The sequence below is a fragment of the Suillus subaureus genome (assembly GCF_016647635.1).
Source record: "Suillus subaureus strain MN1 chromosome Unknown BJ212scaffold_3, whole genome shotgun sequence".
NCBI lineage: Eukaryota > Fungi > Basidiomycota > Agaricomycetes > Boletales > Suillaceae > Suillus > Suillus subaureus.
This window is the reverse complement of record NW_024538559.1, coordinates 1931640-1951834: the sequence shown is the minus strand read 5'-3', so window position 1 is coordinate 1951834 and position 20195 is coordinate 1931640. Positions and strand designations below refer to the sequence as shown.

At 48.2% G+C, this 20195-nt stretch overlaps 6 protein-coding genes across 6 annotated transcripts; 3 read left to right on the top strand and 3 right to left on the bottom strand.

The window, feature by feature from the left end:
- Nucleotides 1-837: 837 nt before the first annotated feature.
- Nucleotides 838-3219, top strand: BJ212DRAFT_1261524 (peptidase S8/S53 domain-containing protein; the record flags this gene model as incomplete). The annotated part of the gene is made up of 10 exons (XM_041330182.1): nucleotides 838-1303; nucleotides 1356-1643; nucleotides 1693-1800; nucleotides 1852-1980; nucleotides 2026-2142; nucleotides 2198-2398; nucleotides 2447-2712; nucleotides 2765-2800; nucleotides 2861-3004; nucleotides 3055-3219. The coding sequence occupies 10 exons, from the start codon at nucleotides 838-840 to the stop codon at nucleotides 3217-3219; spliced, it is 1920 nt and encodes a 639-aa protein (XP_041198628.1).
- A 53-nt stretch (nucleotides 3220-3272) lies between these two features.
- BJ212DRAFT_1323206 (uncharacterized protein) lies at nucleotides 3273-8267 on the bottom strand. The gene is made up of 15 exons (XM_041334491.1): nucleotides 7750-8267; nucleotides 7576-7712; nucleotides 7265-7528; nucleotides 7067-7216; nucleotides 6848-7009; nucleotides 6441-6707; nucleotides 6179-6388; nucleotides 5882-6127; nucleotides 5424-5831; nucleotides 5195-5374; nucleotides 4886-5137; nucleotides 4577-4840; nucleotides 4107-4526; nucleotides 3871-4053; nucleotides 3273-3822 (listed from the first exon to the last, which is right to left on the bottom strand). The coding sequence occupies exons 1-15, from the start codon at nucleotides 8191-8193 to the stop codon at nucleotides 3750-3752; spliced, it is 3660 nt and encodes a 1219-aa protein (XP_041198627.1). The 5' UTR covers nucleotides 8194-8267; the 3' UTR covers nucleotides 3273-3749.
- A 32-nt stretch (nucleotides 8268-8299) lies between these two features.
- On the bottom strand, nucleotides 8300-9412 carry BJ212DRAFT_554649 (uncharacterized protein). The gene is made up of 4 exons (XM_041343495.1): nucleotides 9177-9412; nucleotides 8895-9132; nucleotides 8634-8843; nucleotides 8300-8583 (listed from the first exon to the last, which is right to left on the bottom strand). Exons 2-4 carry the CDS (start codon nucleotides 9122-9124, stop codon nucleotides 8334-8336), a joined length of 690 nt encoding a protein of 229 aa, XP_041198626.1. The 5' UTR covers nucleotides 9125-9132; nucleotides 9177-9412; the 3' UTR covers nucleotides 8300-8333.
- A 5558-nt stretch (nucleotides 9413-14970) lies between these two features.
- Nucleotides 14971-15659, bottom strand: BJ212DRAFT_553683 (uncharacterized protein). The gene is made up of 2 exons (XM_041343490.1): nucleotides 15555-15659; nucleotides 14971-15507 (listed from the first exon to the last, which is right to left on the bottom strand). The coding sequence occupies exon 2, from the start codon at nucleotides 15473-15475 to the stop codon at nucleotides 15119-15121; it is 357 nt and encodes a 118-aa protein (XP_041198625.1). The 5' UTR covers nucleotides 15476-15507; nucleotides 15555-15659; the 3' UTR covers nucleotides 14971-15118.
- BJ212DRAFT_554371 (uncharacterized protein) lies at nucleotides 15555-16920 on the top strand. The gene is made up of 6 exons (XM_041343494.1): nucleotides 15555-15976; nucleotides 16027-16222; nucleotides 16331-16428; nucleotides 16477-16502; nucleotides 16568-16755; nucleotides 16813-16920. Exons 1-6 carry the CDS (start codon nucleotides 15968-15970, stop codon nucleotides 16878-16880), a joined length of 585 nt encoding a protein of 194 aa, XP_041198624.1. The 5' UTR covers nucleotides 15555-15967; the 3' UTR covers nucleotides 16881-16920.
- Nucleotides 16921-20034, top strand: BJ212DRAFT_553558 (uncharacterized protein). The gene is made up of 21 exons (XM_041343489.1): nucleotides 16921-17046; nucleotides 17103-17125; nucleotides 17177-17266; nucleotides 17324-17373; nucleotides 17425-17456; nucleotides 17513-17538; nucleotides 17589-17655; nucleotides 17704-17775; nucleotides 17833-17976; nucleotides 18034-18093; nucleotides 18150-18221; nucleotides 18270-18389; nucleotides 18439-18633; nucleotides 18684-18773; nucleotides 18833-18984; nucleotides 19045-19090; nucleotides 19140-19179; nucleotides 19228-19354; nucleotides 19408-19510; nucleotides 19563-19725; nucleotides 19781-20034. The coding sequence occupies exons 1-21, from the start codon at nucleotides 17011-17013 to the stop codon at nucleotides 19987-19989; spliced, it is 1917 nt and encodes a 638-aa protein (XP_041198623.1). The 5' UTR covers nucleotides 16921-17010; the 3' UTR covers nucleotides 19990-20034.
- Nucleotides 20035-20195: the final 161 nt, after the last annotated feature.

The window sequence follows — 20195 nt, the reverse complement described above, 5'->3', positions numbered from 1 at the left end:
TGACTGTAACAGTATTTATATCTCTTTATTTTTTCTTTATTTTTCTCTTTATTTAATCTCCCTCCCATCCCTCCCATTTAATAGTCATAATAGCGGTCGTTCCTTCCATTTTTTCATTTGTTTGGGGCTCATTCGTTTATTTGGGGCTCAGATACTTATCTGCGACATCATACTGTTAGTCATCAATAACAGCCGGCTCCTCGGCATGTTGAGGAGTCGTTTTTGGCTACACCGGTATTCGTACGCCTCCCTAAATCCTGTGAGACCCATTAAGACGATAATGTGTCTGTGTGGCTGTGCAGTGTTTTCCGGCACAACTTACTTGCTCCGAGTCATCCAGATGGCCTGGTACACTTCGAACTTCTACTTAAGTCAGGTCTACTTCTGGGAACGTCACTCCTTTTGTCTGTACAGGCTACCTTATACTTCATTCCCGAGCAACTTATGAGCGGTTTGAAGATTATTGAGAGGTGCTCGCTGAACTTCAGCTCGTAATTCAACTAACGATCGTGACAGGTTTCACAACCAACTCGTCCTTGTCCAAGAAATAGGTTGGTCTATGATAGGGAATCAGGGACCTAACTAAAAGAAGAGTACTGTCTGGTGCATCTCGACTGTGGACAGTATAATCCGAGAGTGTCTCATCCGACCATGTGTTTTTCTGGGAAACAGTTCGCAGTGTGGGAGCACTTGGGAGGGGTCTCACAGAGGAAACTCTGTTTCGTGTGCTCACAGTCTAATCCTGGCACAAGGTCATGCTGCTTCTGTGCTCGAGAAAGTTATAAAAGATATGGGTGATTGATTTTGTAGTATCAGCTTCTGGCCGTCTCGGTCGACATGCGCTACTCATTGACCGCATGTTTCACCCTCAGCCTCGTAGTAGCCTCCTTGGCTGAGCCTACTTTCGGCCCATATAATGTGCATGAGAAACGCAGCGCCATTCCTATTGGATGGTCTTATACTCGAAGGCACGAGAGTGCGGCAACTCTTCCTCTGCGCATTGCTCTGCAACAGAGTAACATCGAGTTTATCGATGAATATCTTTACGATGTTTCTCACCCGGAGTCAGCTAACTACGGCAAGCACTGGACTGCAGGAGAGATTTCCCGAAAGTTCTCACCCTCAGAGGAAGCCGTTTCCACCGTCAGAGACTGGCTTGTTGAGAATGGACTAGAGAGCGAGCGCATCCGCGTAAGTTCCACCAAGGGTTGGATTAACGTCAATGTTACAGTCGAAGAAGCGGAACGGCTCATGAATACCGAATATAATGTTTACACTCATGTTTCCGGACAGGAGCACGTCGGTCAATATCTTCGTGGAGGACACTAATGCGGCACTCACGCACCACTTTTTAGCTTGCGAAGCCTACCATCTCCCTGAATACATTGGCACTCATATCGACTTTGTCCTACCTTCCGTCAACTTCGACGTGAAACTCAAGGGTCGATCTGGTAGTCAGCCAGAACCTGGTCGCGCGATCGGTCAACCTGGTGTAGGAACCACCCCGAAGACTACCGGCACTATCTCACAAACAGTGACTGAACTTGAGCAGTGTGACCAGTACATCACTCCTATCTGCTTGAGGGCTTTATATGAACTTGTATACGAGCCTGTCGCTACTGAGAAGAACAGCTATGGCGTCGGTATGGTTTCTATTACATTGGCCACCCTGTGAGCTAATTCATCACCTAGTGGAATACACTCCTCAGGCGTACTTGCAATCCGACTTGCAAATGTTCGCCCTGAACTACTCCACTGATCTCCTCGGAAAGGAGCCAGTCATGGTTTCCATTGACGGAGGTGATTACCTTCATAAACGTTCATTGATAAAACCATGAAGGCGTGCTGCAGGGTACGCACAGACCGAGTACCAAGGTTTTGACTACAACGGCGAGTCGGCTCTCGATCTCCAATATGGAATGTCACTGGTCACTGGCAAGCAAAATGTCACTCTTTACCAGACTGGTGACATGGTCGAAGGTAGGATGAGAACAGGAGAAAACGCATCACTAACCTCATTGATAGGAGCTTCTTTCAACAACTTCCTCGACGCCATTGATGGGTCATACTGCACGTTCGAGGGCGGTGACAATTACACTGTGGATTCACAATATCCTGACCCATACGGAGGGGGTTATGAGGGTAAGTGCCCGTCTTTGTTGGATTGTAACTACGATAAACTTGGATATTGTGACAGGACCCGAGGACTGTGGCACTGTTGCACCTGCCTACGTTATCTCAACGTCATATGGATACAATGAGGCTGAACTCACTCCGTTCTATACTGCGCGCCAGTGCGCAGAGTATGCGAAACTTGGCTTGATGGGCGTTACAATCCTGTACAGCTCTGGAGATTATGGTGTTGCTGGTCATGGAGACTATTGCTTGAATCCCAATGGTATGCCTTGAGTTGAATCTTCACTTCTATCTTCTTACACGACAATAGGCACTCAGTCCTCAACTGGTACGATTTTCAATCCCACTTTCCCTGGTACCTGCCCCTATGTCACATCTGTCGGCGCTACCATGGTCAAGCCAAATGCAACTGTCTTCCAGGCTCAACCTGAAATGGCCTGCATGGAAGTTATTTACTCTGGTGGAGGTTTCAGTAACTACTTCGCGATGTCCTCATACCAGAAGACCGCTGTCGATTACTATCTGCAGAATTATCCTCCCGACTACCCCTCAGATATTTGGAACTCGACTGGCATGGTGAGTGTCAGAGTGAATGTGATATGTTCAATCGAATAAAGCCAACTATCAGTCTCGTGCTTTGCCCGACATTTCTGCCAACGGAGCTGTGAGTGTCACAATTAATTGCATGGATATCTGGGGTTTGATGTCTATTATTTCCTGTCAGAACTACGTTGTCGCTGTCGACGGTCAATTTGAGCTTGTGTACGGAACTTCCTGTTCTTCACCAGTTAGTGGCGCCATCTTTACGATGATCAACGATGCCCGTCTCGCTATAGGAAAAGGCCCGATTGGGTTCATTAACCCTACAGTACGTTACTGCCCTTTTGCCCTGTCTCAGTTGATAATTGATGGTGTTAGATCTACTCTGCTGGTTTCGCGGGTGCTTTCAATGATATTACTGAAGGGTCAAACCCGGGCTGTGGTACCGAAGGTTACAATGCAACCGCTGGATGGGATCCAGTTACCGGTCTTGGTACTCCCAACTTCCCTAAGTTGCTCGAGAATTGGCTAGCTCTTCCGTAGAATATGAGCTACGTGACAGACCACTCGTGTTCAAATTGACCGTCGACAGCGACAACGTAGTTCTGACAGGAAATAATAGACGTTAAACCCCGCGGATCCATGCAATTTGTGACAGACACTCGAAGCTCCGTCGACAGAAATGTCGGGCAAAGCACGAGTATTCAAGTTGTAGTAGGAAGACAAGATGCGATGAATGATTTCATTAAACACGCTGAATAGATTAGGCAAGCCTTGCATTGCGAGTGCTATGCTGTGCTATGGGTAACTTACAAGGGATGCGACTACGAAGTTTACAAGGCGATTATACGCAATTTGATGCGAATGATCGGAAGAAATGATGCAAAACGAGGAATTGTCACATGTAAATGCGAAGAACAGCGCAAAACAATGTAATTGCAACATTGTTTTCATTATCTACGTACTCAATCTCACCATATCGACCGTACACATAAAAGTTTCATCCATATCTCACCAGGCCTGGTGATAAGCGGTTCCTACTGGGTATAGATCACAATCCATCACGCATTCATTCATTCTGTAATGTGATGTTCGCGTTCGGACTGGACATGATTGGTTGCCGCATCCTGCGGAACACTGGGTTCTCTGCAAGAAGTTGATTACAATGTAAGCCTCAGAATGCACGACACGTACGAATGAGATCCCTTGGGTCCAGGATTAGGTGAAGATGAGGTCAACATAGCAACCTTGGCATCTACCCGGCTCTCCTTCTCCCGTCCATCAGTTGTATCGGACCTATAGTAACTCGTGTCCTCCATAACTTGGCAGGTACTGTCTGCCGATATCACCTCTTTGTCGTCCTTGAGTCTCGGCGTGCTAGACAATTGTCAGTCGAGGGCAGGCGCAACATAGAAGTAGAAACAACGTACGAGGAGCCTTGACCAGGCAGGTCCTTGGCCCCATCTTGACCCCAGGGTTCCCCGCATTCGTGAGTGGCCGGAGAAGAGGTTTGACCTGTCGTAGACGCGCCTTCAGGTAAAGATGAGCTCCTAATATTGTTGGAGGCTGGACTGGGTTGCTGCGTGTTCTCGGATGCTACGCAGAAGGGCTGTGCTGAAGTTGGATTGTTTTCTCCACGTCCCATGAACGGGTGGACGGGGGCAGTTGTTTGCGATTGGTTGACTTTGTAATCGACGGGCAGCTCGTTACTACAGGGGGGAGTTTGAGCTGGCTGTTGGCGGACGTGTTCACTGCTGACAGTCGAGCTATGACTCGAAGTCTGCATGGAAGTCGTCAAGACCGTGATGACACTTGAAGAAGTTGCCGCATCCTGTGGAATGTCTGGCTCACTGCAAGGAGATTATTCAAGTGTAAGGAGGTCAAACGGCACACTACTTACGAGATTGACAACCCGGGCCTTACAGTAGTCGAGGACAGAGGCAACGCAGTGTCGTCGGCGTCCTTATCTATCCGCCTATCATCGTTCCTCGTCACAGCGTCTGATGTCGACTGTCCGAGCATTTCAACGCTGCAGGAATGATACGCCAAGTTTTGCTCAACCTCGCTCTCCATCTCCCGTTCATGATAATCTCCCCTGGTCACCGAAGCCTGGTGCACACAACCCACCGTTACGTCGACTTTGTGGTCCTCAAATTTCCGGATGCTGGATAAATTTAGTCAAGTCAAATACAGTGCAAGAGCAACGTACGATGAGCTTCGACTATTATATCGGTTCCCCATCACATCATGATCAGGAGCTCCTTGTAGGCAATCGCCTGCAGGAGAAGTCTGGCCTATCGTCGATGTGCCTTCAGGCATAGGTGAGTTCCGAAGATCGTCGGGTGTTGGACTTGACGTCTGTGCGTTCTTGACTCCAATGCCTGAGAATTGTGAAGGAGTTGTATTGCTCTCCCCAACCTGAAGTATGACGATACCGGATGAATGGACTTGCTGGCGACCTCTGCTGAGTGTGTCATCGGTATCTGGCTTATCGCTAGAAGGAAATGTGTAAACTGACTGTCGTTCGGTGTGCCATTCACCGCTCTCAGACGAGTGACGACTCCAGGTGTGCTCCGATTCGGAAGTCTTTGAAACCTCGTTGACCTCTGAAGACTGGCACTCGCACCTCAACACCATGACAGCCTGGTACATGTGATCCGCTGTTACACCCTCTTCATCGGCCTCATGTTCCGAAGAGCTGGACAGTTTTAGTTGAGGGTGAACGCAGCATAGTAGGAATCACGTACCATGAACCTCGGTTAGGCTGGTCCTTAGTCATATCCTGGCCACAGGGTGCTTTGTGTATGTTAGCGACAGGAGAATGACTCTGACCTGTCGTCATTGTGAAAGATGATTTCCAAATTCTGTTTGAGACCGGGCTCGACTCCTGGACGTTCTCGACTGCTTTGTCCATAGATGGCGGTGAATCCGAATCGCTTCGTGCCAAGGACAGACAGACGTGGCCAGATAAAGTTGCTTTGGGCTCGTCACAACAAGAGAATGACTGGGCTCGTTGAGTCCCTTTGCACTCAGTCGAGCAATCACAGCTCGAGGTCTGCACAAGAGCAACTGAAGCTGTGTCGACTTCGGAAGACTGGTGCTCGCATCTAGACTGTATTAAATGGGCTCCCGCACCCTGTGAGATACCCAGATCACTGGAAAAGGTTTATCCCAATATCAGACGCTCAAATGGTGTATCACTTACGAAGGAGGCAGCGTAGTCATTGGGGACGAAGGTAACGCAGGGACATCGATGTCCTCATCGGCTTTCCTATCGACTTTCAATACCACAGTCTCCGACGTGGATCGTTCGACAATCTCGACAGAATGGAAATGTGCTGTCGAGCTGAGCTTAAACTCGCTCTCTGTCTCCAGTTCATGACGGCCTCCTCCGTTCTCCACAGTCTGGTACGTACATTCTGCCAGTTCGTTGCTGTCAAGTTTCGGGGCACTGGATGGGCTTGGTCAAGGAAAAAAATAAAACAGCATAGGGACTACATACGAGAAGCGTTGACAAGGTTGGCCTGTCGCAACATCTTGACCACAGGGTTCGCCTTGTACAGTAACTAGAGAACCACGAACTCTGTTCTCAATCGAACGCTGGCTTGAGGTCTGGACGAGAGTAGTCGAATTTATGTTGATATCTGAGGACTGGTGCTCGCGTGCAGACTGAATGCGACTGATTCCCGCATCCTGTGGAACGCCTGGTTCACTGAAAAAGGTGCATTTTAAGAAGCTTGAGCTTGAACGGGGTCGTCACTTACGAAAGAGACAGCTGGCGCCCGGTGTAGGTAGATGACAGGGATGAGATATCACTGTCAGTATCGACATCTGATCGGCCACTGGCCTTCAATACCGTGGCACTCTCTGATTTCCTGAGACTCTCGATGGCACTGGAATAAGATTCCGATTTGAGCGTGACCTCATTCTCCGCCTCCCATGCATGATAGTCTCCTCTGCACTCCAAATCCTCCTGCATACAATCTGCTGATACAGGCACTTTGTCGTGCTCAACACAATCATTCAGAGTACTGGATAATGTCAGTGGGGCGAAGGCGGTGTAGGAGCCACGTACGAGGAGCCTTGAGTAGGTAGATCTGTGCCTACAATGTGACCACAGGATTCGCCTTTCAGGTCAGTTACCGAGGAAGAAGTCTGGCCCATCATCCACGTGCCTTCGGGTAAAGACGAGTTGTTAGGATCATTGGATGCTAGGCTCGACTTCTGAGTGTTCTCAACAGCTCTGCACGGTGCTGGTGCTGGTGTCCCGATGGTCTCCGCAGGTGCCAAGGAAACTCGGACCAGCACAGAGGAATCTACTTCTTCACGACTCCTGTTGAGCTTATCGTCAATAACTCGCTCGTTGCTAAAGGATAAGTTTGGGACTGACTGTCTATGAATGTGCCCTTCACTGCTCTCAGTCGAATCATGGCCAGATATCTGGACGGAACTCTTTGAAACTGTGTCGACGTCAGAAGACCAGTGTTCATATCTAGATTCAATATGATTGGCTCCCGAGTCCCGCAGAACATCCAGTTCACTGAAAGAGGTTTATTGGAGGGCAAAGGACTCAGAGGGTGTCACGTACGAAGGAGATATTTTGGACCCAGGATTGATAGAGGACGGGGACAAGATGGTACCGTCGACGCCCTCATTCATCTGCCTATCATCGTTCAATATCACACACTTCGACGTATATCCTTCAACGATCCTGACAGTGTGGGAACAGGGTGTGATGTTCGACTTAACCTCGCTTTCCGTCCCTTTTTCTTGATGGTCCTCTCTGCCCTCCACGGTTTGGCGCTTATGATCTATGGATACGTCCTCCTCCCCACTCTCAAGCTTCGGAGTACTAGACAATTGTAAGTTGAGGGTAAACACAGCGTGAGAGTGACGTACGAGGAGACTTCGCTAGGCCTGTACCCAGATACGTCTTGACTGTAGGGTTCCTCGTGTCTGTCAGCAGTCAGAGGGAGACTCTCGGCTATCGTCAATGTACTTTCATTGGAAGATGAGTTTCGAACATCGTGTGATACCTGGACTTGACTCCTGTATGTTCTCGATCGCGATGACGTTGGATCGTGTTGGAGTTGATTTATCGTTTTCCTCGAGTGCTACGGACGCACAGACGAGGACAGATGACTCTGCGCACTCGCGATGGAGCTTTTCATCCGTAGCTGGGCTATCGTTACATGAAATTGTCTGGGAAGACTGCCGTCCTAAAGGAGGCGAGCTTGGAGTACATGTGACAGTCGACAACGGTACGCATTCTTCTGCTACCAGGGTTTCGCGACAGGGAACGGCCGATGTTAACTCCCCCATGCTTGTGGTTTGGGATACTGCAGGAATTGCGACCCGATTTTCGTCTATAGATGGCGGCGAATCTGAATCGCTTCGTGCCAAAGGCAGACAGACTTGGGCAGATAAGGTTGTTTCGGGCTCGTCACAACAAGAGAACGACTGGGCTCGTTGACACCCTTCACTCTCAATCGAACGATCATGGCTCGAGGTCTGCATAAGGGCAATTGAAGTTGTGTCGACCTCGGAAGACCGGTGCTCGCATCTGGGCTGTATTAAATGGGCTCCCGCACCCTGTGAGATACCCGGATCACTGGAAGAGGTTCATCTCAGTATCAGGCGTTCAAATGGTGTATCACTTACGAAGGAGGCAGCGTAGTCATTGGGGACGAAGGTAACGCAGGGACATCGATGTCCTCATCCATTTTCCTATCAACTTTCAGTACCACAGTCTCCGACGTGGATCGTTCGACAATCTCGACAGAATGAGAATGTGTTGTCGAGTTGAGCTGAAACTCGCTTTCCGTCTCCATGTCATGACGGCCGCCTCCGTTCTCCACAGTCTGGTGCGTACATTCTGCCTGTTCGTTGTTGTCAAGTTTCGGAGCACTGGATAACCTTAGTCGAGGACAAAAATAAACAGCATAGGGACTACATACGAGAAGCGTTGACAAGGATGATCTGTCGCCACATCTTGGCCACAGGGTCCTCCTTGTACAGTAACTAGAGAACTCTGAACTCTATTCTCAATCGAGCAATGACTTGAGGTCTGCACAAGAGTCGTTGAAGCTACATTGATATCTGAGGATTGGTGCTCGCATGCAGACTGGATGTGATTGATTCCCGCATCCTGTGGAACGCCCGGTTCACTGAAAATGGTGTATTGTGAGAGTTTAAACTCGAACGGGGTCGTCACTTACGAAAGAGACAGCTGGCGTCCAGTGCAAGTAGATGGCAGGGATGAGATATCGCTGTCAGTATCGAGATCTGATTGGCCACTGGCCTTCGATACCGTGGCACTGGAATAAGATTCCGATTTGAGTGTAACCTCATTCCCTGCCTCCTGCGCATGATAGTCTCCTCTGCACTCCAAATCCTGCCTGCATACAATCTGCTGATACAGGCACTTTATCGTGCTCAACACAATCATTCGGAGTACTGAATAATGTCAGTGGGGTAAAGACGGCGTAAGAGCTACGTACGAGAAGCCTTGAGTAGGTAGATCTGTGCCTACAATGTGACCGCTGGATTCGCCTTTCAGGTCAGTTACTGAGGAAGAAGTCTGGCCCATCATGTTTTCGGGCAGAGACGAGTTGCTAAGATCATTGGATGCTGGACTCGACTCCTGCGTATTCTCGACAGCTCTGCACGGTGCCGGTGCCGGTGCTCCAATAGTCTCTGCAGGTGCCAAGGACACTGGAACTAGCACAGAGGAGTCTACTTCTTCACGACTCCTATTGAGCTTATTATTAGTAACTCGCTCATTGCTAAAGGATAATTTTGGAACTAACTGTTTTTGAATGTGCCCTTCATTACTCTCAGTCGAATCATGGCTAGATATCTGGATGGAGCTCTTTGAAACTGTGTCGACGTCAGAAGACCGGTGTTCGTATCTAGATTCAATATGACTGGTTTCTGAGTCCTGCGGAACATTCGGTTCACTGAAAGAGGTTTACTGGAAGGTAAAGAACTCAAAAGGCGTCACGTACGAAGGAGACACTTTGGACCCAGGATTGATGGAGGACGGGGACAACACGGTACCGTCGACGCCCTCATTCACCCGTCTATCATTGTTCAATATCGTGGACTTCGACGAGTGTCCTTCGACGATCTTGACTAGTATGGGAATAGGATGTGAGGTTTGACTTAACCTCGCTTTCCGTCCCTTCTTCATGATGGTCGTCTCTGCCCTCCACAGTTTGGCGCTTACGATCTACGGATACATCCTCCTCCCCACTCTCAAGCTTCAGAGTACTAGACAATCGTAAGTTGAGGGTAAACACAGTGCGGGAAAGACGTACGATGAGATTTCGCTATGTTTGTCCCTGACTACGTCTTGACCATAGGGTTCCTCGTGTCTGTCAGCAGTCGGAGGGAGGCTCTTAGCTGTCATCGGTGTACTTTTATTGAGGGATGGGGTTTGAAGATCGTGTGATACTGGACTTGACTTCTGTGTATCCTCGACCGCGATGACGCTGGATCGTGTTGGAGTTGAATTATCGTTTTCCTCGAGTGCCACGGACGCACAGACGAGGACAGATGAGTCTGCGCACTCGCGATGCCCATAGATCTTGTCATCGGTAGCTGAGCTGTCGCTACATGAGATTGTTTGCGTAGACTCCCGTCGTAAAGGAGGCGAGCTCGGAGTACATATGACAGTCAACAACGGTACACAGTCTTCAGCTACCACGGTTTCGTGACAGGGAACGACCGATGTTAACTCCCCCGTGCTTGTGGTTTGGGATACTGCAGTATCTGCGACTCGATGTTCTTGAATGAGCTCTCGTTCGAGGGCGCTCTCCTGCACTGCGACATGACTGTGCCCCTGTCCGCTGTCTCCGGTTAGTTGAGACACAGAAATAGTATGTGGCACAGGGTGAGGCGGAAGCTTGACTTCACCCGTCGCGATCCCAGCGTTCAGCGGGTTGATGGTGATCGGCGCGGGAAGCTCACTGGCTACTGTATCGCATTCAGCATCATCACAAGTTTGCGCTTCGATGCCTAAGGTTGTTCGGGAGACAAGCTGCCAATGCTCAGAGTCACATACATGCTCCGAGTCACAGTCAGACATATGCTTCGAGGCGGCCGTGTTTCCGTCCTCGGAGGACGTCTCTGTAAGACTCTCGGGCACGCCATGGCGTGAACACTGAGTCGAACGTAGATCAACGTCCATATGATCACCAACGAGAGAGCTCTGAGCTGGGGGTGAATCGGTGGATGGAAATTTAGGGGATTGCGGAACATGACTTGGGCTATCCTTTGACTGATATTTCTGGTGCTGCGCACCATGTTGCAATACGTGCGCCTGGGCAACAGGACGTGTCCGCTGATCATACTGATCGACATGCCCGAAATCGTCTAAACTGGCAGATATGCCGATCGTGTCTGTGGCAGGGTGGACGGGACAGTTGACTAGTTTTGACTGAGAATTGTTCGTGTATTTGACGTCATCAGGGGTGCAGAGACATAACACAGGGCTTCCTGGGGTGCCTGCCCGAACACCGCGAGATAAAACAGCAGATGGTTGAGGCAGTGACGAATCACTCGACATTTTGTGTGAGGAAGGTGAGTAATGCGCGGGGGCAAACTGAGAGTTGTCCTTCGGTGAGGGATTAGAAGGTTTGGTAGATCGAGAATCAGTAACTTTGCTTGCCAAAGAGTGGCTCGTTGCTGAATTCGACGATAACTGGTTTGTGTGGTGATTTACAGACGTGGAAGCAGTGATACTGGTATTTGGATATCTCCGAAGCGGTAAGACATCATGGACAGAACCAGCATGCACTGATTGAGCTGGAGGTTCAGGCGGTGGACTGCTATATTTGCTCCAGTCATCGACATTCGCCACCTCGCGCAACCCCGTGATTTCGGATCGACTGAACAAACCGACTGGAGTGCCTCGCTCACTTGCGGAGTATTCGACAGCGCTAACCATGCTGTGAAGGTTCCTCATTAGAAGCGCCTCTCAGTTGTCACTGTCAACTCACGTAGGGAGCCTGTAAGATTCTTGGCTGGCGCAATCGAGATGGATTTGAGGTTTCGATGACGCTACCATACTTGGGTGGGACGCCGGCGCATACTCAGGCCTGTGAGTGGCGGATGCAATGGTAGTAACACCAACGGTCTGTGCAATGTCGCACCGAAAAGTACCCAGTTCCGCCCTGGCATCAAAACTTGAAGTTCTTGCCCGGGGAGGGAGTGATCGTGACCGCTCCGTTAACTCAAGAGGAGATTTCAAGGGAACGAGAGTATCATGGGCTTTCCATATGTTGACGTCTAAAGATTCGTTTGACGAAGGGCCATATCTAGAGTTGTTGCGAGCAATTGGCCGGGTCCTGGTATACGATGCGACGACGGCGGGGGGGTCAGAGTTGGAATCGTGAGTTGCCGAACGCTGGTTGTTATCAGTCCTGTTGTAACTACCTGCGAGATTATAGGTGTTTTCAGGAATATCCTGATGATACATGAGAGCCGGTGTAAGATCGTAGTTGATGTTATATTTTGTAACCACGGTGTCCTGGCGCATAAATCCTGTCCCAGAAGAATGCGAGATCTCCCAACTCAGCTGTCCAGCGCATACGAGTACATCATACCGGGTCACCTAGGTCGTACGCTCAGCAAAACTACGACCTCAAAGGTTGTGGTTACTACCGTTATATCCAAACTTCCGTAGCTAATTATAGCGCCACTAGTGAGCTGAGGGCCAGCCTTGCCTAGGACTGTTTCGGGTGATACCAATAAGCAAATCAGTGCCTGATAGAGTTGACTTACAAAATGTTCCCTGCATTCGTAGGTCGCAAATGATAGTGTAATTACATGAGAGGACTCACTTCTAGATAAGCTCGGGCAATGAAAAGAGGACCATGACTATCCGAGGCAAATGGAACAGCGTGAGGCGGAATAACGTTGTCTCGGACTTCAACCTGTGTCATCGTTAATGTTGTCCACCCGATAGAAAGTAGAGGAACACTCGCCCAAACCAGAGGCAGTAATGAAGCTTCCTTGTCACCATCTGATCTGGCATCGATTGTTTGGGATACCAGCTGGTTTTTCAATTTCGGTCGGTGCTGCGAGCCAGGTCTGCCAGGGAACTCGGAAGAACGGTCAATATCATTCCCCTTGCGAAATGTGGGAAAGGTCTGGCGATTTGAATGCAACATTTCGAATGGATGTGATGCAGCGATCGTGGGTACAGAATCTTTGAACTGCGAGTTGATATAGCATTTTAAAGTGCAAAGTAACTTGAGCTCCGTCCGTACGGTGTAAGACCAAACATCAGATCAGATCGTTCGAGATGTTGTATGTCACAAGCCATTGCATTACGCCTGATAGCTGATTAGACACATTTTACTCAAGAGGTAGAAGATGGACTACTAGATCGGTAAAACAAACTCGGAACTTATATGGTTGCGGAAGTTAAGACCCAGTTGGCTGGAGATCCAACACCTCGTTGCAAAGTGGGTTCGGGGTGAGGTCCTAATCTTGCGCGGTCAGACCTTGATAGAAGGGAGAAATATGTTACTTCTGTATCGTGAGGTTCAGGGAATTCGAACTAAACAATATATACGCACCCGAGACGGAAAACCAAAGCGCGACGCATAACAATACTCTGTTTCCGTGAACCCAAGTGTCAGTGGCAGTCGGTTGTTAATTTGCCGTTCAAGTTGATTCGACTCGATTTTGAAATGACGACTCGTTTGATCCAAGTTCTGAACCTTGTAAAGTACAGCGTAGCTTGAAGCTTCAGGCTTGCGCCCAGCTGGTGATGCCCGTTGGTGTATTATGTAATTTAACACTTGATTCTAACCCTTTCGCAACCACGGCCACTGCCTCATTGCAAAGTTAGAGGGTTCCTGCCAGGAGGCCTGAGACAGACACTTCGATCCATGATGAAACATAAACGTTTAAAATATCCGACTTCAACCCTACAACAATCCCACGTGTACTGGCAGTGATCGTCGATTCGGAGGGATAGGTTGAAGACTTGAAGCAGTCGTGGCAATTTGCAAGTTGTTGTTGATGACATTAACCAGGCAGCGCACCACCAATGCATCAGTCAAAAAAAGGTATCTGGTGCAGCCATGCCCTCGCCCGAAATCCGACACTTCTAACACGCCACCAGCGGCGACAACCAGTATCGTTGGAAGAAGCCACCCCAATAGGTGTTCATGCCGCAACTAGCAGACCCCTTCTCACGCGAGATGCTCTTTTCAGTGTGAATTGCCTGCCTTGCGAGCCTCGCCTGCAGGTCCTCCCGCATTTATATCGCACTTGATAATAATTCCTGCTTCCCCTTGCTGACTTTGTGTCTCCGTTCCGAGACTATCTCTTGGACCGCACGTGATACTATATCATATTGTTGGTACACCCTCAATGTGGTTTCCGTCACACATAGATCTTACACGTTCCCGTACTTGAGTTGGCTCATCGAGTCGTAATGGACCACGGGAGTCGCAGCCTCGAGGAAGGAGTATCATACCTCTAATGTCAGACACACGTTGAACTCACGAACCGAACCGTCTCAAATGGGATGCTAATCTCGCCAGAACAGTCTTAGATCAAATATCTGCTCCTCTTCGTGTGAAGCTGTACACTTTAAATGCCGCAGGAAATGCGACCAAGGCTTCCGCCTATTTCTGAGCACATCCAAATCCGAGCGACTGTTAAGAATTGGCAATGTCACGGAGTTCATTTGTACTTGTTGAATTCCTTCGAAGCCATCGCATCCAGCAGGGGTATGAGGTACTAGTGAGATTTACAGTAACATTAGACATAGATATTACAATACAAGATAGTCCGTGAACGCATTGAAATGTAATCACCATAAGTCATATTCCCGATCAACCGAAGCTCTGCACTCGTCACAGATCATATCAGGATAATCACTCCTTCGCGTGCACAAAGCTTGCAAATGCTTCGGCCGCATCTGCAACATGATTTCTCGTCAATATCAGCGCATGTCTCGCACAGGAGACCTCCGCAGCTCTGGCACTCGAATATGGTGTGCTTATTTTCTATGCTCTTTCCGTCCTTCATGCAGTCGCGACAGGGTTCCACATGATCGCATGCATCGCAAGCCTCAATGTACGAGCACGATAAACAGAAGCGTCGGTGGCACCCAGGGCATGTGAGGATCCTACTAGCGGAAGAAGCCTGCGACTCGCAACCACCGCAAGTCCAGTATTGACCACAGGGACAGACGAAGCTATCCTGTGTAATGCAATCAGGGCATGTTGTGGTGCCCACCCGAGACCAACGAGTAATGGAGCAGCAATGCCCACTCTCTTACAAACATGTAATTTACTCGCCTGGACTCAATCTCGATCTTCTCTCTCTTGCTCGAGGCGACGGGCTGCCTCGCGGTTTCGTGCTGCTTTCGCCTCCCATCTGCCTCGGACAATCCTCCTTACGTATTCCCTGAGTTCTCCTAGGAGAGATACGATCTCCTGGGGTACCGGGAAACGATAGTCCAGAGAGCACCCATGGTGATTAGGTTAATCATGAAATGGGTGTTCATGACCGGCTGATCTGGTTCGCCTTCTCTGAGATTGAGGATGATGATTGACGGCTCACGTCCAGACTCCTCTACCTGGTAGGATAGGCTTAACAAGTGCCACCAGTTGTCCACCGTGAATGGTGGTGGGCGTTCAGGATCGACAGTAGAATAGATCCATTGCATAACTTGAATGACCAGAGGCAGCATAGAATGGCCGGACATCGGGTTACCAAAGATGATTCTGTGCCAATCAGCCATGTTGGATGTGCGCAAATGAACGAGCTGCATAGTTTCAATCAACCTAGTCCCCTAAAACAATGCTGAGCCACTCAGTACTTCACTCACCAACAACAAAACCAAAACTCACTTTGTAGACGGTTTTCATATCTAATAGACAAATAGTACTAGTGACTTGTTCGGGTGCTTGGAAGGTGAACAGTTGTACTACGTAATTGCCCTCGCGAACTGAGGAGGATTGTGCGATGTGTAGAGGACAATTGGAGAGCGGCTTGCTTGTGGGCAAATGGGAGGCCTACGTTGGGGTCTGTGCTCACTGGCATCCAGTCGGCGCTATGAGGTGCGTTGCATTGAAGAGGACCAAAAAAAGTGAATGAGGGTGTGCGAACAATCTCCGCGCATCAGTGCCTGGAGGAAGAAGTACATGACTTAGCGTTCGGTTCCAATTTTCAACAAACTCGTCGATGGACAAAACAGATCAGCCTGAACAACTTGAAGTTCAAGTTCAACATCACCAAACCTCAGAGACACGCTTATCGCCAGATGATGTCCGTAGGTGTTACGAAATAATATGTGCCACGAATAAGAAACTGGAATTGGAGCTTGAGAAGGTCGGTCCAAGAGGACGGGAGGATTATGACAGGGACCTGCGAGGATGGAAGATAGAGGCGCAGAAACTCGGCAACAGTAAACCTAGGACGAGGAAGATGGCATTTATTGGAAGGACTGGAGCGGGAAAAAGCACAGCCATGAATGCGATACTAGGCGCGCCTGTATTATCTACACGAGCTGACGTGAGTGCACATCACTTAGCCGCCGAGCTTCAAACTAATTTTAACTGACATCTAGGGGTCAGGAACCAATTCGCTGTCTTGCCCATTTTGATTCTGACGCTCTTATGCAGAGCATGCACATCCGTTCAGACGGAAGTATTCTACGAAGACTTACCTCCTTCAACTTGGAGAGCAAGCATCAAATTCGTTGGAAAAGATGAATGGAAAAAAGTGAGCACTTTAAATATTCCTGCGCAGTGAAAATCATATATTCCACAGACTCTATCGAACATGCTGGACGACTTGTACGTGTGATTCGCTGAGAAGATTGTTTCCGTGTTAAATAATGTGACCATTGTGATTCACGCAGGGATGTATATGTACAACTTGGAGGTGGCACTTCGAACATTGGGCATGACATTCACGATGATAGTGGGCCTGCGATGGCTGCATGGGGGACATTGAAAGAGGAAAGTCCCAGTTCTTATTTCGGTACAATTACATGGGTGCTGAATCCTGGTGTGGCATGTCGCTGCCGGTACCACAGGTGTATCCTCAGTAAGTTCAACTTCGACTTGAATCGCTTTCATTCAAGTCGTCTAATTCCCGCTGCAGCCTTCGCGCACTATCATTTCCGCCGCCCCGACAAGATATACGTGCACTTCTTGAGCATGACCTCGTAGCAACTAAGCTCGGAACCGAAGTTCAGCAGAATGGTGTAGGCTTTGATAATCTAGAGTTGCAGGAAAGTAGAAATCGACCATCATATTTTATTAGCAATGATGTTCAAACCATGCACAGCTACGACCGTATATGACTTCGTACACATCGATTGTGGAGGGGGAGTCGGTGCGTCGCAATTTTTAATGTCGATGATTCTGCTGACTAGATCTGAGGTCCTCCAGTTAGCGTGGCATCTAGTAGATAGGTATAAATCTAAGTACTTACTACCTGCTTGCTTTCTCACTTTTGCTTTTAGTATTCGTATCTATGGAGCATTTGAGGTACTTTCATCTAGTGCAGTCACACTCGTGGATGTGCCTGGTTTTGGAGATGCAAACAAAGCGAGGTTCGATAACAGTATGAATATCGTCAAGATTTCGTCGCATTGACAGTATCTTTGCAGAACCAAGCGGACTGAGGAATGCCTCAAAACTGCTGAAGTTGTTATATTAGGTTCGCTATTTGAGAGGGGTGCCTTGTCTCACTACTAATTATCTGCATCAGTGGCAGACATCAAGCGGGCAGCTGATGACCAGGTGAAATGCCAGTCTGACTTAATTTGACTTGACTTGACTGTTAATTACATTGTTAGGCGATGCGCGACTACTTTATGAAGTTGTAAGTTCCAAACAGCTGTCTAGAACTTCCTGTGTGCCCACGCATTATAGTTTACGCCAAATGATTCGTATAGACGGAAGCATGGAGTCACTTATGATTGTGCTCACTGGCGCGGATGTAAGTCACTGTTATTATTTCTTTGGTCCATCTACTTCACATATTTAGGTGCGAATCGACGAGGACCAGCTGCATCATCTTGATTCAACACAACGCCACAAAATCCAGCAAATGTGTCAGGTGCGTGAGCTAGGTTTCAAGTTAGTACTGACTTCATGTTTTTTATGCATGTAATAGGAGATTGACCGACTTAGTGACAACCTAGAAGAGCAACAAATACAGGCAGAGATGCTCCATACTGAGCTCGACAATAATCGAAGGGACAATACAGTGGCACCATTGTCAGAAATCGCGCAGCGCATGCAGTGCAACACAGTGATGGTTTGATTTATATTTACATATCACGCATCAACATATCTAACTTAATTTTCAACACAGAAAGATCAGACATACAAACAACTGCGATTAACAATCGCAGCCAAAGATGCGTATGTTGCAGTATGTAATCTATGTATAGTGCCCTGAAAACTGCTGACTGACATGTGTTTGTGCAGCATCAACGTTCTTCTCATGTACGAAATATCTTTCTGCATCTTTACCATTGCGTGTACCGCAATATTATTCAGGTATCTCGAGTAACATTTGAAGTATCACAGTGAACCCATTTTGATTAGAACTCCACCCATGAACCCCCTCCACTACCCCTGTTTTGTATTGGAAGCATGGATTTCAATCAACTTATGGGGGTGAATAGACGTCACAGAGCCCCTTTGGTTTTTACCACTCCTGAAGATGTACATCATGCTTTTGAACACGAAAGACCATCACTAATGATGTTTGTAGACTGGTATCCCAAAATTGCGTCAACACATTCATGATTTTGGTTGCAGGAATGCACTTTCCGATATCAAGGCATGCGTGCATAGCTCCACCTTGCTATGGGAAGAAATCGAGAGCTTCTTCCTTTCTGCAAGACAAGATTTGAGGCTCATGGCCTATGAGAATGTGGCAAGAGGCTTGGCAGAAGGCCTCAAAGATGTATGTCACTCGATGTCACTTAATGGTGTGAACATAATTGACCACAAAAGACTGTTGACGAGATTCGCAAGGATTCAGGAGGCAAGATGGACAATATTATCAATGAGCTGGAGAATGCTCTCAAAATTCAAGCGGAGCAGGTATGCCTCCTGTTCCTCATGCGCAAGGTAATACGAAGAAAATTTTGATTGCATTATAGGCAGCCAAGCGCAGTATCAAGACTATCAAGACACTCGGAGAAGACTACAGATGGCACAGCTACCGTGCACTCATGCGCCGAGAGGGTGAATGGGGATCCGTAGATCTCAATGAAAACCTTGTGCAGGGAATGTTGGACGGCGCTGTATCAAGGTCTGTCATTTTGCAGCACGGGACATGTCATCTGAATAATCAGTAAAGTTTGTGGCACAGCTTTTTCACTGACTTTATCCGGTCCAAACTACAGTCGCTCGCTGCGGTAAGCACCATTATCTAGCATGATGTATGATTTATTCACTTGATTCTAGGCAATATCAAATAAGGCGGATACGGCCATCCTATCAATTAGTACGTGCTCATCACAGAAATAAGGTAGTTCTCATCAAGCCTTCACAGAAAACCGAGCCCAACGAATGGCAACGATTGCACCACGTATCAACAATGCATGCAAGCTTATTCATCCTTCGGACATGATAAAACCTGCAAGAGAGACATATTTGTCAGCCATTTTAGCGATGCAAAAGTGAGGTCGTATTTTGACAATCAACCGTTTACATATCAGCTGTTTTGTTGTAGAGAGTTCTGTGGAACATTCAAGGGCCTGCTTCGTGAGGAGCTGGAGGACAATTACCATGCCATGGCAAGTGAGTCTGGTCCGGGAATGTTCCAACGCATGAAGGTGGGCATAGTCATTGGTAACTTCTTGTGAAGATCACCAAAAATATCGTCAGGATCGAAATGAGAAGCAGTTCAGTCAAAGAAATGCTCAGGAGCTATATTCCAGACTTGTCGATCAGGCCATGACAGCAATCCGCATGGCGCGGAACAAGGGTGAGACAGCGCTTGACGAGGCACTGGGCCGATTGTATTCGAGCATTGATCGCTCTCTTGTTTGTACGTCGCACCACCTTTACACTGACAAAGTGCTTGCTACTGATTCCTGTGTCAGGCATGCAGGGAAACGATCAAATATGCAAAGTCAAACGGAGAAATATGCAAAGATTTCTTGAAGAAGAGTGCAGCAGGCCACTCGCACAGGTGATGACCATCACCGGTCAGGATATGCCAAGTGTTACACTGAAATTTGGAACTCGCACAATGCGCTCCATAACTCCTCAAGATCTCCACCAATGTACTATTATATTTCTTCATTTGTAAGGTCATATGCAAAACATGTTCCGCTAACTAGAATAAAGATTCTCTGCGACTCATACCAGAAATTAACTGACTGGCACAATGTCAGATAACTACTGTTCGCCCCGAGAGACCAGGTACAAGGCCAACATGCACAGGACGGCATGCAACCGCCTGTCGAACATATGAGTCACAATTACTGAAGTGTTTTCAGAATATCCTGGAGAAAT